This window comes from Ailuropoda melanoleuca, chromosome 4 (genome assembly GCF_002007445.2).
Source record: "Ailuropoda melanoleuca isolate Jingjing chromosome 4, ASM200744v2, whole genome shotgun sequence".
Lineage (NCBI taxonomy): Eukaryota > Metazoa > Chordata > Mammalia > Carnivora > Ursidae > Ailuropoda > Ailuropoda melanoleuca.
In genome coordinates, this window is record NC_048221.1 from 123,877,817 (window position 1) to 123,895,032 (window position 17,216).

At 50.2% G+C, this 17,216-nt stretch overlaps 1 protein-coding gene across 2 annotated transcripts in view; it reads left to right on the top strand.

The window, feature by feature from the left end:
- The window catches only part of CIB4 (calcium and integrin binding family member 4), a 46,990-nt gene extending 29,930 nt beyond the window's left edge, over positions 1–17,060 (top strand). Inside the window, exons 4-7 of one of the 2 annotated variants that reach the window (XM_019808742.2) lie at positions 5,529–5,670; positions 14,210–14,319; positions 15,189–15,277; positions 16,737–17,060. In XM_019808742.2, coding sequence (XP_019664301.1) covers positions 5,529–5,670; positions 14,210–14,319; positions 15,189–15,277; positions 16,737–16,767 — 372 coding nt within the window. In that variant the 3' untranslated portion in view covers positions 16,768–17,060. The remainder of the gene's footprint in view (positions 1–5,528; positions 5,671–14,209; positions 14,320–15,188; positions 15,278–16,736) is intronic. The other variant, XM_034659778.1, reaches the window with a different exon arrangement.
- Positions 17,061–17,216: the final 156 nt, after the last annotated feature.

Here is a 17,216-nt window from a genome sequence, read left to right on the forward strand (position 1 = left end):
TGCTGTCTGATCCTTTTTAAAAAACAAGATCTTAAAAATCAAACCTCATCGGCAACGTCACTGCTGAGTCACTAGCGTATTTTTGTATGAATTTTTCCAGCAACTGTAAAAAGCTCCTTTTGACTGTGTACTAGTTGGAAGAATGGTGAGGAGATATTTTTAAGCTAAGTCCAAATATTTTCCCTCTGACTTTCATCTTCAAATCAGATCTCTTGTTCAATAACTTTGAGAAGATCTTTTAAAAAAAGTGTTAGTTTTTTGGCAGGGACTGCAATCTTTTTATTGTCAACAAACTGTAGTTTCTGTTTCCAAAAAAAAAAAAATCCCCAGCATTTGGGGTTTATTTTCATCTTCTTTAGTTTTATCATACAGAGATGGAGATTGACTACTGAGTCACCTGTGTAAATGTCTATACTGGCATATGTTTATATTCGCTTGTTCAGAACGCCTTCAGGCTGGGGTGTGTGTTATTCTTGAAATGGAAGCATTGCTTTGTCAATTGCCATCTTCTTCCTCCTCTGGGGATTGAAAGCTTCTAAATGAGTGTGTGATTTAATGCAGAATGTAACTCTCTGGATAGGTCCCAAAATTTATTGGTTCAGATTTCAGATTGTTAAAGTAATAGCAACACAAATGTGGAACACAGTAAACTTGAACTGTGACCACGCATGAGCCTTGCTCCCTCTCTGGCCTCTCCCCAGCTGTTCTGTCTGCCCGCAGCTGGGCTGGATGCAAGGACACCAGCTAAGCTTGCGCTTAGCTCTGGGTGGAGAGCAGGGCCAGGCATGGAGGCAGCCTCTCCTGGGCCCTTTGAAACTATCTTTGCAGCCCTGGCAGCATCCCTTTGCACAGAGCTGCGCATGTGCGCATGTGCTCGGGAGACCTCTCCACAGGGGACATCTGTGCCCTGGGATCTCCCTCAGGAAGGGAGGAGGCAGCAAACCTGGGAGAGGGGGAAGCTCCCATTGCTGGAACAGAGACAGGCCAGGGACACCCTCCTGGCACGTGCCCGCTAGGCCTCACAGAGAACCGTATCAGCCGCCCCTCGGCCCCCAGGGCCCAGAAACAGCTCTGGTGACCCGGAGCCCTGCGCGTCATCTGCCCTGCCATCTGCTCACTCCTCCCCCACTCCTTCCCTCTGGCCCCTCCACCATTCCCAAGCCTACCCGCTTCCTGCTGCCCCCGCCTTGTTCTCTCGGCTTCTCCCTCCTGCAGTGTTTGCTTGCCCTGTCCCCTCCAGGGCTGCTCCCACTCAGGATGGCCACTACCCACCAGAAGGCTGGAGGTGGAGCTCTCACAGGCAGGGGCCACGGCTTTGACTTCAAGCTAGCCTCTGTTTTGGCACTTTGTGTAAAAAAGAAAAATTTTTTTTTTAATTGAAGTAAGCCTTTTAAGAGGTTCCAGTTCCAAGGTTTTCTTCAGTTAATGGTCACATGTTCTGCCTCCTCCACCACCTTTTCTTTTATGTTTGTTTGCCCCAAGGGACCATAGTGGAAAGCGTGCCAGGAAGACTCAGGAGACCTGGGTCCTAGGCTGAGTGACCTTGGGCAAGTCACTCCCCCCCACCCCACTCCCCACTCTGGGAGCCTCTTTTCCACATCCCTGATTTATGAGGGGCTTAGTCTAGATCAGAGATCACCAGCTACCTTTGATCATGCCTACCCAGCGATTAAAAATATGGGAAGCGTGCACCCATAATATGTGTATATTCAAACTCTCTTTACTACAATACCAGTATGTTATGATATAAACACGCAAAATAAAACATTTCGAAGATTTTATTTATTTGTTTGTCAGAGATAGAGAGAGCACAGGCAGGGGGAGCAGCAGGCAGAGGGAGAAGCACACTCCCCCGAGGAGCAGGGAGCCCGATTCTGATTCGGTACTCCATCCCAGGACCCTGGGATCATGACTTCAGCCGAAGGCAGACGCTCAACCGACTGAGCCACCCAGGCATCCTGCAAAATAAAACATTTTAAAGCTAAATATTATATAAACTAAATAAACATAAAATACCTTAAAAATACATTCCCCTTTCATTTCTAGAACAAAATTTCCTCCTCTCACCATTGTATCATTGGCTTGTAATTAATAACAATGGTACAAGGGAAAGCAGTATGGTTGGACGTGCTTCATTATTCTTTAAAATCTTGCTTTAACACTTGGAGATCGAGCTATTCGGGGGTCTGGTTCTAGTTGAGCCTATTTTTAGTGGCTGTCATAGCTGGTCCAAAGAGAACAAACGTATCATTGGCTGCATGTATTAAATTAAGGCACTCATTTTCAATCCCATCCGCCAATTAAAGGCTTTTTATCGAAATGAAGCTCGTAGATGTCCATCTGCCCTTATGTCTCTCAGTGGCTCTTACAAGCTAATTGGAAAAACACTGCATTTTTATATTTTTAACAAATGGACTCAAAACCCACTGACACTCTCCATTTGGATGATTTTCACACAGATTTAGAAAAATCTGTTTCTAATATTTTCAAGTATGCACATAGAAGCATTATTTTAAGTGACTTCACATGTTTTCAACAACAAAAATCTGATATTCAAAATAGTCTCTCCAAAACAGGAATTCTTTGGAAAAGCAAGTGCTTTTCTCCCTCATTGCTGAAATGAGTCACCTGTACCTCGAAGAGTCAGAAGAATTCGAGCTCATTTTTCAGTGGATATCTGCCAACAGTCACTTGTCATCATAAAATGCTCAGCAAATTTGGAACGTTTGTCTTTTTGTACAAGAAACACATATAATTCCTCTTAAAGTTTGATGGCTCTTTTAAGCGCTCCGCCAAGAGATAACCAGCAAACCTCTATGTGGTTCAAAAGATTTTCAAAGTCACTTCCCTTCTGATTACAAATCATTGTCTATGTTTTACTATGCTTTAAACTCTTAAAAAAAAAAAAAACTACCCGCACCAATGCATCCTCTATCACTTTGTCACTTTGTGTACTTTGGGTCTTAACCTTTTGACTGGTAACCTGCAGGAAGTTTTGTGGGGCATTGGTTTCACAGGTGTGGCCATCCCTGCACCCTTACCCAGAATCCTTTTCATCCTGGAGCAGCCTCTCCACTAGTGATAACACCCAGACAGTTTCTCCCATAAGTGGTGTTTTCATTAAGGGAGTAATGTACTGTTCAGTCAATATCGCCTCTTTCCATTAGTCGCTCACAGAAATGTGGTTCTTCATGTATTTTATTCTCAAAACAGAATCTAGGAAAACCATGTTAGAAACATCTGTACTTGTCTTCCAACTATTTAGCGAACTTCCCACAGTGTGAAATTTGTTCTAATGCTTATTTCTCTCCATGTTCAGCAATATTTCCCCCACATCTTCCGATAGTATCTGTGGTCACTACATTGTGTTCTATGCACTATTCTTGCTACCACCAGCTTCCACACCAGCTGCCTCCTTCCCAATCTCTGTAAGGCAAGTGGTGTGTGCGTGTGTCTGTGTGTGTATAGATAGCAGAGTCACATGACATGTGCCTAAGAGAGAGTGGATTGGCTTCCTGGCCGCCATCCCCTCTCCCCCATTACTCCCCCCAAAGCCAAGTGTGGAGATGGGCCCCCAGGGAAGGGAAGACTGGTATCTCTTTCCCTGGTTGGGTGTATGTTTAGGCTCACTTCTTGCTGGTCTGCCTTGGCCCTGTCTGACCCCAGGAAATGAGAACCGAAGCTGGGACTTCAGCTATGTCTGACGAGACGCTCACCATTTCTCCTACCAAATAGAGGAGAACTTGTATTTTAAGTAGCAGAGGATCTGCCCTGACGTTTTCTGGTTGATCACCCGCACTTGCATTATAAGCATTATCTTCAATTGTATTTTCTTGGCAGGAATCTTGTTAAACCACCATTTGCGAGAGTTAATTGAGTTAAAATTGGGCCAAGTAGTTTGTGAGGCCACTCAGCTAGATACACGTGACCTGGAACACATCGCAGTAGATAGCCCTGATTTATCAGCATTCATTTGACGCCATCACAATAAGCTTTCCAGGGGGTGGGGGTGTGGAGGTGAAAGGGTGGAGGGGCAGACCCTGCAGGAGCTTGTTTGGAAGTTCTAGCAAGGCAGCCCGGATTCTCCCAGCCCCTGGCCACTCCGCGGACATATATGTGTATATATATGTGAGACTAACCCTGTCACCTAGGGACCTTATTTACAACGTAGATTCCTAGGTGTATTTGTTTGCTAAGGCTGAGGTGACAAAGTGCCACAATTATGTGGCCAAAACAACAGAAATTTACTGTCTCACAGTTCTAAAGCCTAGCAAGCTGAGAGCAAGGCTTCTGCAGGATTGGTTTCTGCAGAGGGCTATGAGGAAGGATCTGTTCCATGCCTCTCTCCTAACGTTAGGTGGCGGGCCAGCAATCATTCCTTGGCTTGTAGATGCCTCACACCCATCCCTGTCTTTATCTGCAGAGGGTGTTCTCCTCGAGTGCATGTCTCTGTGTCCAAATTTCCCCTTTTAATAAGGAAACAAGTCATATTGGATGAGAGGCCCATCCCACTTCGTATGCCCTCATCTTAGCCAATTATATCTATAAGACCCTGCTTTCAAATGAGGTGACGTTCTGAGGTATGAGGGGTTAAGACTTCAACACACAAATTTGGGGAACAGACACAATTCATCCATGATGCTGGGCTACACCTCAGACCTTCCAAAATAGGATCGCTGAGGGTGGGAGCTCACACTTCATGCTCATAACAAGGAACTTGGGTACCTTGTTTGCTCACTAAAGCTTGAGAGCTACATGGCCACCAGAGGTGACAGAGAATGTTCTCTCTCCCACCTCAAATACATTGGAGTACCAAATAAAACATAACCATAGATATTAATATGTAGCTTAGTTCAAAAGATATAAAGGAGAAATTTTCATGTGCCATAAATAGAGAGCTCAAAACCAGAGGGCTAAGCATTGGCTGTTGCTGAGAAAACCCTAAGGAGCGTTAGACAAGGATACAGGCCCGTGGTGGGGGGACTGCTAGGGCTCAAATACCCTTGAGGGATGTAACAGGCCCATCGGGTACTTGAAGCAGAGGAACTAATCCTTTTGCATGAAGCGTGGAGCCTTGAAAATGTACCTTGTCAGTGAAAGTCATTGAAAGGAGGATTAGAAAAATCAACCAGAGATTTGTTTCAACTAATTAAAAATTGGGCAGATTGGCCATTCAGATCGGCTATGTGAACTCACAGAATCAAATAGCTTTCTTAGTTGAGGTGCATCTAAGGAAAAAGAATTTGAGTTGGTTGAGGGGAGGGATCGGGGTCATTCTAGAATACTACAGCAAAGTTGAGACCTGATAAAGCCTACCAGCAGGCAAGGAAGAGTTTAGAACAGGCAGGGCTGGACCCCTGAGCAACCGGGAGAAAGAAGTCCTGGTAGGGGAATGAATTAGACATGCAGAAAGCAGAGAAGGGTGCCAGAGAGGAATTTGCTGTGCTTCTGATAGATACGTGAGGGCCAGGGAGGCATGAACCTGACATTGATGGGCCTCCTCATCCCCTCCTCCTCCTCTCCCACAGGTCAACCCTTTCAGAGACCGAATCTGCAAGGTGTTCTCCCACAACAATGCGTTCTCCTTTGAGGATGTGCTGGGGATGGCATCTGTGTTCAGTGAACAGGCCTGCCCCAGCCTGAAGATCGAGTATGCCTTTCGCATCTATGGTGGGTGACTAAGTGGTGGGGGGGGTGGGGGGAGATGCCATAGAGTAAAGACCAACCTGGAATCCATCAACACCAATTCACTGGTGGGATGATGCTCCTTGGGATTCACTTGGGTGTTTATGGGTATTAGCATGTTTCTTGAGTTCTATAGGTTTAAAAAAATGGTGGTGAACTATTACTTCAACGGATAGATGCCCTCCCCTCCATGCCATCAGAGGCAAGTGGAGCCCCGGGTGTTGTGTTTTGTGGTAGCAGCGTAGGCAGGCCAGCTAGAGAGAGATTGAGGACTACATATGGGTATGAAGGAGCTATGCTGGTTTTGCAGAAACTCAGAAATTTGAACACCAGAACTAGCTTAGCCACTAAATGGCTGAGAAATCTTAGACAAATCATTTCATCTTTCTGGGCCTCAGTTTCATCATCTTTAAAATGAGGTGTTTGAGGGAGATCATCTCTGAGGTCCTTTGACATTTTTTGGTCTCTGGTTTTGTCTGTAGCCCTAAGATGCTGCTAAATTTCTGCTCTTCAGTGGGCTCATGTCCCCTAGCACAGCTGAGATACCTGGAATTCTCAAAAGAAATTAAAAGGAAAGAAACAAAGAAATCTTGAGAAGTCTTCAAACAGACCATGTGCAAGGCTTTACACTCATTGTGATAACTCCTTGGCCCCAAAGGACTTGTACATTCAGGCTCGTCTAGTTGGGCACTTCATGTGCTTTCTCTCCCAGCCAGGTCCTCCCTATCTCCACACAGTGGACGCCATCTTATTCTTGCCTTGCATTCGAGTGGTACCAGAAGCAGAGAGTTGACACTTGGAAAAAGGAAATGGTACTGGATGGTTCCCCTCCCCTTTTTACAAACTTTTTTACCCTAAAGGTGGCTTTCAGTGAGGGTATCATACAGGACTGAAAGAAACCTTGTATTCTTTCTGACTTGAAGAATCAGAGAGTTTGGGGGCAATTTTCCCCTGAAAAGTGAAAATAAGGGAGAGTCCATGAAAGAAAGCCAGACAAGGGAGCCCAACATCTGTGTATGAACTATGCCCAGATCTCTTTCTGACCTCTAAACCATACATACAATGGCAGACTCAAAGCAGCTCAGGTGAGGATAACAGAACTGAGATTTGAGTGGCCACTGCATTTTAACAAGGTCCCTCTGTGACAGGGATTGCAGCTTAAGTCCTATTGTTTGCCTGATAGAATTTTTAAAAAAAATCAGCACCCTTTGAAAGAATATAACAGAATCCAGAGTTTTTACAACAATTTATTTATAATGTCTAATACAATCCAAAATTTTTCAATATACAGAAATTTCAGAAAACCAGAAATGTCTGAGCTACAATCCAAAATTATTCAATAGACAATTAAAAAATAAAATTGATATATTCTCAAGAATGGAGCCTGACTCTGACATGACCCAGATGTTGGAATTCACTGATAAGTATCTTAAAACAGCTACTCAACCTTGGCCAGTGAGGTAAAAGAAATTCATAATGAAAGAAATAGTAGGAATTCTCAGCAGAGAAATAGAAACTATAAGAAAGAATCAAGTGGAAAATATAAAAGTGAAAAATAAACTACCTAAAATAAAAATTCACTGGATGGACTTAACAGGAGAATTGAGATGACAGAGGAAAGGGTCAGAAACCTGAAGATAGTTCAACATAAATAATCCGAAGAACGGAAGGAAAAGAATTAATGGGGAAGAAAAAGTATTTGAAGAAGTAATGGCCCACATATCCTAAGTGTGATACAAGACATACATTTATAGTGAACTTCAAGCAGAGCTAAGTACAAATGAAATCACACACCCAAATTTAATTGGCTTAGTGGTCCCCACCTGTTCATTCGTCTGCCTCCTTCCTTACCACAAGTAGTACTGGGGCTCCCCGGGGAGTTCTAACCCACTAGCTGCTGCCCCTCTCTGTTGGGACTTGTGCCGCAGAGTACTTGCTGTGCTGTCCCGAGCCACTTCTGCCTCCTGTCAGTACTCTTCTGGGTGGACAGCTCCTCCCGATGCAGAGTGCCGGCCCGGCTGAGTGCTCTCATCTGAGCCAAGAGTCTTCAGGTGGCAAGTAACAGGGACTTACCTGTGTAAAAGGCAACGAACAGCGGTATTCATTTTCCACTGCTGTGTCATAAATTATCACAAACCTAGTGGATGTAGGCTGTTGGCAAGGGCATTTCCTTGTGTCAGTGGAACTCAGAGACCTGGCTTCCCTCTGGCTATCCGCTGGAAGCTTCCCTCAGTTTCCAGAGGCTGACCTGTGCTCCTTGACACATGGGCCTCCCCTGTCATAGCCACTTGCTTCTTCAAAGACAGCTAGACAGAGAGTCTCTTGCGTGCGTATGCTAGCAAGATAGAGTCCTATATAACACTGTAATCACAGAAGTAACATCCCTTCACTGTTGCCAAATTCTGCCAGTGAGATATAAGTCACAGTTCCCTTCCACACGAAAGGGATATGGAGATTATATTTGCATAAACACCAAGAGGGGCAGGTCTTGGGGGTAGGAGGGCTCTAGAGTTTGTCCATCATGAGTAACATGGCACCCTTGGTGGAACTGAGGCAGCCTCCCAAGGACGCAGCTGGCAAGTGGTCAGGAAGTGAGGCAGCTGCTGTCTTCTTCTCTCTCTATGGCTGCCTGGCCCCCATCTCTGCTTCTGTCTGTGCATCGGCCCTTTCTACAGACTTCCGTGCTTCTGTGCCTATGGGCCGTAGATGAACACCCTGGTCCCCCATTTTCTCAGGAGAGGCTGATGGCTCAGCCAAACCCACGATCTTGCTACGCCCAGGCTGGGTGAACGGCCTTGTCCAACCGACTGCAGCCCAAAAGATGCAGAGTCACGTAACAGACACAGCTCCAGAGACCTACTGCCGGGGGTGGGGACACTTCTCAGAGATGGTGAAGTGTGGGCTGAGCAGATGTTCCCGAAGATGTCTGCCTCAGCTGTCTTTCCATGCTTTCCAAAGCTAAACAAACAAAAACACCCAAACCTTCCGGGAGCTACAAGAACAGCAGGTTCTCCGGGCTTCAAGGCACAGGAGCTAAATTGTGCTCAGCTGAGAAGTGGGGAGAACGCCCTCACTCCCAAGAGGTCAGACTGAGCGCCTCACGTCAGATCAGGGACCAGACACCACCTGCCTCCCACGCTGTGCTTGTGTCTTCCTCCAGACCCTCTCTCCAGGCCCCCTTGATGGGTTTCCTGCCTCCTTGTGCTCAAGCACAGAAACAAAAGAGCAAAGCCTTCATGCAAATCAGCTGTGCAAATAGATGCCTGGGGACTCATACACTGCAAGGCTTCATCAGATATACCCAGACAAATCTGAATTCTCTTTGGGTTCAGAAGATTTGTTGCCTCACAGAGCTGTCAGCAGGCTTAGAGATAGAACACGTGAATCTCTGCGCCCGGGGCTTGCCGCATGGTAGCCGCTCGGTACACTGAGGTGGTAACAGCGGGGAAGGGAGAAGAGGGGGAATAAAAAGGAAAAGGAGAAGGTGGTGATGGCCCTGGTGAGCCTTCTTAGCCAAAGTCCAGAGACTAAACTCGATGCTCTAACGCCTTGGTCCTCCGTGCGTGGTCCGTCCACCGGCAGCAACGACCCTGCCAGGAAGCCCGCTGGGAATGCCAAATCTCTGGCCCCACCGCACCCCGGCTGCATCCGAGTCCACATTTTAACAAGACCCCCAGTTGGGCCCTCCACATCCTAAAGATTAGGAAATGCCGCTCTAACCCATCGGTTCTCCAATGTGACTGCACACTGCAGTCATCTGGGGGACGTCAGAGCCACGGCTGCTTGGGCCCCAGCTGCACAGATCTGGTGTAAGGGTGGGGGCTGTGCCCTGATTGGTGGGCTTTTTAAAAGTTCCCTGGGTGATTCTCAAGTGCCGGGAGTTTCGGAGCTGCTATACCGGTTTGGCTTGCATTCAGTTATATGTAAGAGTGTCTGTGTTAAAGAAAAAAAAAAAAAAAACCTGGAATTAGGCTGTCCAGAGCCAGGGGGCAGTGGCCAACCGCCTGGCTCCTTCACACCCCCTAATGTGCCATCTTTAGTCTGGGACTGTTGTCCTCATCATCCCAAGATGGTTTCTGTGCCTACAGGCTTCTCATCTTCATTCCAGGCAGGAAGAAAAAAAGGACGGGAGAAGGGATAAGAACCAAGCGAACATTTGAAGGCACAGATTAAGTTAACTTTTCTGTATCAAGCTTTCTTGGAGGCCCCACCCGGCAGCTTTGGGCTGCTTTGTCCAGAACTATGTCCCAAGGCCACAGGTGGCTGCAAGACAGACAGGAAAGCTGGGTGTTTTAAGCTGAACACGGCATCACCCTGGACAGGAATTGCACTGCTGTTGGTAGGAAGGAAGGGGCGGGGATGGTTATCTGTCAAGAATCCAGCACTGCGGATGTACCTGCTGGGCTCCAGGTTCTGCTTTGAGGGACGTTCCTGGCCTCCAACAGATCGGTCCCCCAGCCTCTCTGGAGGGAACGACCCCCCAGCCCTGCCTTCCTGCTCCCATCACACGGCTGCCACCATGTGAACGACCTTCAGGCAGGAGCCAGTGCAACAGCGGGAGAGCTTACCACACCCCCTAAGACCTGACCCAGGACCGAGGGCTGGGAGAGGGGCAAGGGAGGCAGGCTCAGTTCTCCTGGGAATGATAGTGGAAGCCCTTCCTCACTCAACCAACATGGGCTAGTTTCTGTAAAAGAACTTTGTAAAGTTCAAGGGGTAACATGACAGAGAGATTGGGATGATGATGGCAAAGTGTTCTGGGGGAACTGAAGGTTGACCCCCATTCTCGAAGCTCTCTCTAACCTTCCTGTTGTCGGGAAACAGCAAGAGGTAGGCCCTCCCCCATTCTCAGAACAGCCCAAGGCTGCAGGTCTGAGGCTGCTGAGGCTGCAGGGGCTGGCCAGCCGCCCAGAGCTCCCAGCCCCCACCCCCTTCCCAGGCAGCTCTGCCCTTGCACCCACCAAAGGAGGGGAACTGTCCAGGACTACATTCTACTCTAGCAAATTATTCTGTTTTCAGATGGCCTGGGACCAAAGCCATGTCACTTTGCTGCAGTCTCTGCATACGGGAGCTGGGCCAGCAGGATGCCTGGGGACACTGCGGGGTCTCTGGGAGCGGCTGTGGAGCTTTTTACCAGCAGAGCAATGTCACTGCAGCTGCCCACTCCCTCTAGTCCCAGCGTCGGTCCCTCCGCCCCTCCACCTGCTCCCAGCCCTCACACACGATGTGTGATGGCAGCAATGTGCAGGGAGAGCCTGGATGAACGTCTCGGGCCTTAGCCTCCGGGTCCTGGGGCTCATAAGTAGTGGGTCAGGGGAGAGCCACCTGCTCAAGGACTGGGGTGGTGAGTTGTACTTTCCACATCCATATCCTGGGGACAGCCAGCCAGGTGACTTCATGCATTGCCTTGTTTAGTTCTCCTAGCAACTCCGTGGAGGTACTGTTACCTATTTTATGGATAAGGAACCGGAGGTTCAGATCATGCATTAGTTGGGGTTAAATTTGGTGGCAAATGACAGAGGACCCCCTGTGGTTTACACAAGATGGCTTTCAAGATCTCTGGCAGCTACGTGTTATTTCTCTAATGCATAGGATCCCAGAGGCAGTTGTCCACGGTGTTGTGGGATGTAGTTTACTCCATGGTGTCACTTTATCCTCCATTCCCAAGGTCGCCTCGCTGTCACAAAGAAGGTGTGGCCTTCTCTTTAAAGACATCCCTGGAAGTTGCCTGTGCCTCTTTTGCTCGCATCCTGCTGGCCAGAACTCAAACATGGGGCCACGTCGAGCAGCAAGGGAGGCTGGGAAATGGAGCGTTCCTTTTAGATGATCATATACCCAGCTAAAACTTGGGTGCTTCATTACAATGCAAACATACAGGGACCCTGGGAGAAAAATAAAGCAGGGAATGGGTGAGAAAGTGCAATTTTAGCAGGGTCTGGTGAGAAGCTGACATTTAAATGAAGACCGTTAGGATCTCTGGGTGAGTGTTCCAGGGAGGGGAAGCACAGTGCAAAGGCCTGGAGGTAGGATTGAGCCTGGCATGCTAGGGAAAAGGCAAGGAGGCGGAGTGAGGGCAGGGTGGACCTTGGGGAGCACTGTCAGGACCTGGGCTTTCCTCTGGCTGAGATGGAGGCTGTGAGAAGTGGTGCTGAGGGGAGAATGTGGTAGGATCCACAGGACCACAGGCTGCTGAGGGGAGAACAGACTGAGGGGGCAGACGGAGAGTAAGCACACTGGTTAGGAGGCCGCTGGGATAACCCTGGAGACCGGTGACGCTGGCTGGGCCATGGTGGGGACAGTGCAGCGGGGAGGTCGTCAGGCTGGGTCCACTGTCTCTCCAACGTGGAGCTGGGAGGGTTTGCCGGCACCTTAGGCACGGGGAGTGAGGGAAGGACACGGTCAAGGATGACTCCACGCTTATTGGCCGTTGCCCGTCTGCCAAGAAGGGCACAGCTGAGTGCAGCAGGTTTGAGGCCAGGGAGGACGGGGGCACATCAAGAGTTTGGGTTTGGACCAGTTGAACTTGAGGGACCTATCAGACCTCCACATGGAAAGGACAAGAAGGCCTGTGTCTGGATACACGCGCCTGGAGTGCAGGAGAAGCCCAGGCTGGACATAGATATTGAAAGGCAAGAGGCAGAAATGAGACTAAAGTAAAAGTGTGTCATTTAATCTCGGTGTGCCTCCCTGTCTCTGTCGGTGTTATGAGGACTAAATGCAGTAGAAGAGAAAGCTCTAGGTCATTGCCTGGCACATCTGTGTTTGTCTGGTGGTGTCGTACCTGCCTAAGCTTACTGCCCTTACTGACCCTGTGGCTGCTGAACAGTTCAGTGGCTGTGCTGGGGTTCCCAGAGGAGGGAGGGGCCACGCTGGGAGTTCTAGAAGAGGCAGGGGCTGCGCTGGCATTCCCAGAGGCAGCAGGGGCATTCGCCCAGAGCATCCTCCCTCAGCTTTCATGGCTCTATGTAGTTCAGCCCGCCTTCCACCCTTAACCTCTGACTCACTCTCCCAGACCTCCAAGCCACTGCTCCCCTCACCTCAGACTGATCACCCTGGAGCTGTTCCTTCTCTACACTGTCCCTAGTGACCCTGGCACCTCCTCTGGTTGCCATCTCTGGAGGCCCAAACCCTTTAATCCTTCTCTGATGCCTCTTCCTCCAAGAAGTCTTCCTCATTTGCACCCTCAACCCCAATCAGACATGAACCTGTCTGTCTGGAAACCCTTGGAGCCCTTGGGATGCCTGTTCCTCTCTCCCTGGAGCCACGCTACTCAGGTGCCCAGCTGTCTCCCCTGCACCCCCCAGACTGGAAGTGCCACCCAGGCAGGAACCGTTCTGGTACAGCTGTGCACCGATGCCTGGCTCGGGGATGGGCACCCAGCAGGCACCCACGTGTCTGCAGAGTGTAAACGAGTGAGGCGGTGGCAAGAAGCAGGTGCTGCCCCGGGAAAACAAGGCAGCCCTAGGTCACCGGCACCGAGGAGAGCAAGGCTCATGCCAGGAGGACTGGTCCTGTGTTAGATGCTGCTGGAGCTCAAGGAGGGAGCCATCCTGGGCCTGCGGGTGTCAGGGAGACTTCACAGGGAGGCAAGGGAGAGCGAGTGCAGGGTGAGTCCGAGCGTCCCAGGGCTTGGAGGAAAAGGAGGAGGGCACTGCAGGCAGGGGGCTGCTTTCTGCAAAGGCTGGAGGTTGAAGCGCTCAAGGCCTGTAGAGAGGACTTGCAGCAGGCACTGAGGAGCCCGGGGACACCCTTCCAAGGCGCCTCTGTAGGAAACTGGGTTAAACATGCCCGGGGCAGGGACAGGGTCCAGCGTGCAGGGGCTTGTGTAACGCCCATATTTTGTTGTTGACATACAATGTTACAGTAGTTTCATAGGAATGACCATATTTTTGAACTCAAAGAGGAGGACCCAAGGTCTGACAAGGGTCAGGGCGCACCCTGAAGTGGACACTGGGCATTGTCCTCCGTGCAGGGGGGCTGGTGCTCAGGTCACCCTGCGTAGGGCCAGGAGCAGGGACCCGTGCTCAAGTCCAGGCGTCCGTCTGCTCCTCCGTGCCCCCGACTCCCGGCCACCAAACCACCTACTGGCTTTTGTGAGTTCTAGCAGGAGGTTTCCTAGCACAGTGGTTGACAATGGGCTCGGGGACCAGCTTGGCTGGGTCCGAACCCGGCCATCCACTTACCGGCAGTGTGGGCCAACATCTCACCCCTCTGTGCCTCAGGGTCCTTTTGGTAAAGTGAGACTCATGAAAGGTTGTGAAGATTCAGTGACTGAAAACAGGTGATGCTCTCAGGACATGTCTGAGCCGGTAGTATGCGCCCAGTGAATGCTGATGACTACTGCTGTGTTGATCCTGTTATTTAGCCCCGCCTGAGCCCCTGCTGCTTGCCTGACCCGGGCTTGCCGAGGGCCAGGCTCGAGGTCCGCCCGGGACAGGGGGGCTCTGTGGGGCCATGGCTCCCTGGACTCCTGGGAGGTTGAGAAAGCCCCCACCTCCTCTCACACTCTGCCTCCTCTTTGCAGATTTTAACGAGAACGGCTTCATCGACGAGGATGACCTGCAAAAGGTTGTCCTCCGGCTGCTCAACAGTGATGACGTGTCAGAGGACCTGCTGACTGACCTCACAAACCACGTGTGTGCCCGGGACCATGCCGGCTGGGTTGGGCCAGGCCATCCCCCAAAGCCCCTGGACGGCAGGCAGGGTGAGGTGCCCTGAACGATGGGCACATGGCTGGAGGCAACTATCCCCCAAGTGTTTGTCTTTCCTCCAAGGTCCTTCCTTCCAGGGTCCCCGAGAGCAGGTGCCTGATCCACCCACTCCAAGGGGGCCCCCCCACCCACTGCGGTCACTGCCGGTAGGTGACCCGACAGCAGCTTAGCCTCGGATGGACATATCACCACATCCCCTTTCCCACGTTATCCCAGGTGTCCTAGAGTGACAGTCCAAAGTGTGATGGGACATGAAGGCAGCCTCATGATTCTGTTTGTCCTAAGACCATGGGAAACTTCAAGTGCTTTTGGTCTGGATTGAAACTAGAAACAAAGATAAAACCATGAGAGGGCATCGCTGCCGCCTTGACCTGAGCAGGCCCCATGCAGTACAGAGCCCCTGCTTGTGACCGGATATAGGTGTGAGTGGGAGATGTCACCCCGCTTACCTCTGCACCGGTTTTCACTGCCAGGTTTGTGCTGGAGGCACGAAGGGGACTCTTCCCATAATGAGACCAGCCCATGAGGTCCCAGACCTCAGTGCACATAACCTTATCTCTGCATCTCCATGTCTTTGTCTGGGGTGGGGAGTAGCAAGGGGGGTGGGGAGAACATCTGCCTCACCCCCCCTCAAGGGGGTCGGGGGACTCACATGCATGTTAACACCCAGCAGAAAGCCTGGCCTATGGCAGCACTTGGCGTGAGACATTCTCCCCTCTGCCTGCGCCCCCATCTCACTTTCTCATACCGACCTCCTTTCTGTTCTCTGGCTCCTTCTGCACCCCTGGCCAGGTCCTGAATGAGTCAGATCTGGACAACGACAACATGCTGTCTTTCTCGGAGTTTGAACATGCGATGGCCAAGTCTCCAGACTTCATGAAGTAAGGTGTTCTGGAGCAGGGGGAAGGGAAGTGCCCAGCATAATGGGGGGGGGCAGGAAGAGCCAACGAAGCCCTTCAGTCTTCCCAAGGAGGTCATGAGTTTCCACGGTACTTTGCCGATTCTTTCAGAATCAGCAAACCTGGAGCTTTAGAGAAATTAGGTAACCCAAATTTCTAAACTTTAGAAAGAGGGAGTGGGGTTTTAACCAGCAAAGGCAAGATTACATTCCAGGCTTTGCAAATGGGTGGTCCTGACTTCGCGTGCTGCCCGTCCAGAGCTGGCCCAGCATACTGGTGTCTTCCCCCGGGCACAGGGGGCTCCAGAACTGACTGGCAGGGGCCTTTGCCACTGCCCCCCTGTCTCCACAACTCCAGAGGTCACCAGAAGTCGGGGTTTTGCACAGGGGTGTGAAGATAATGGTCACAGAGTATTTCCAAACCTTGTTTCAGGCAGAAGGGGCATTAAAGGTCTTATATCTTGGTCTAGACACCCTTGAGTTGATCAGCCATCTCCATATTGCCAGGCCATGTTGAACTGTCTTGTTTGGATCCTTCCAGTTATGGGAAAGGCACCACCCCTGCAGACAGCACATTCATGACCAAACAGCCCTGTTAGAATGCCTTTCTTGGGTTGAGCTGGCATCTGTTTGCATATGTCTCCTGCTCTCCGGCCCTATTCTGCCCTTGGTCTCATAGTCTAGGTGAAATTGATAGCAAAGAATGCTCACTCATGATGGTTGAACCAAGCAACCAATCAGAAGAAGAACAAAGACAACTAGACCTCGGAGAATACCTGGTCAGGAACCAAAGATGGTGCATTTTCTCTCTTCTCTATGCCCAGAGTCTCTGCCTCTCTCCTCGGCTCCTCTGTACTTAGCTCTGCGTGCAAACCAGAACCTCTCCTTTGTCAGACAGGAGGCCAGTCATGGCCTCCTGACAGCAGTCGCTCATTCCTAAGTCGTATCTCTCAGCTCTGACTCCAAATTCCCAGACAGAGAATCCAATTGGCCCGAGTCGGGTCAGGTGTCCGCCCCTCTTCCAATCACCTGGTGGGAGGAGAGGGCTCTCCAGGCCCTCCTGGCTGCAACGGGGCTGGGGCATGGGTGGACCCTCTGAAAGGCTGTCCACACTTGGAATAACCACCCCAACTAAGGGTAATTCCTCTTCTTCCAGAACAGCTCAGCACATAACGGAGCCAGAATCCTGTCCTCCTTGCCTTTTTCTTTGAATCTCTCCCATTTCTTTCCATTGATTTTGGCATCACGAGGTTCTGACACCCTTTGCTTTCTGGTGTTGCTAAAAGGAACATAATAAGGCTTTGGGAGGGTTTGCAGCAGCTGCAAACTGGCCATCCCAGAGGGAGGGACGAGAGGCTGCCTCCAGGACCACTACGAACCTGGAAATTGGAGGGTGCTTTAGATCCGTAGCTCAGGGTGGCTCATGGGATGCTTTCTCTCAGCTCCTTTCGGATTCACTTCTGGGGATTTTGATGTGGCCACAAATACCTGATCTGGAAGCCTCAAGGGCGATCACTGGAACTTGGAATTCAACCCCCTCTGGGCACTGACCGACTCTGATCAGAAGTATTCGTCCCTGTCCTACCTCACTTCTAGACTATTGTTTATTCAATAAAGCAAAACAAAAGCCTTTCCCTTGCCCCCAGTTCATCTGTTGAATACAGGATGGCACAGAAGTACTTTTTATTAAGGACTGCTCATTCCGGGTTTAAGTTTGCCGATGACACGGCAAGGTGTCATCCAAGCTAGCTAGGATGACCAGCCTTTCTGAGGACAGTTCAAATCCCAACCCCCGTCACAGCAGGGACCAGACCAAATGGGATGACGTTTATGCAGAAAATCCACCTCATTCCCTTCCTTCCCTGGAGCTACTTCCCAGCATCTCCCGCTGCTGACTATACAGAGACATGTGTACCGTGGGC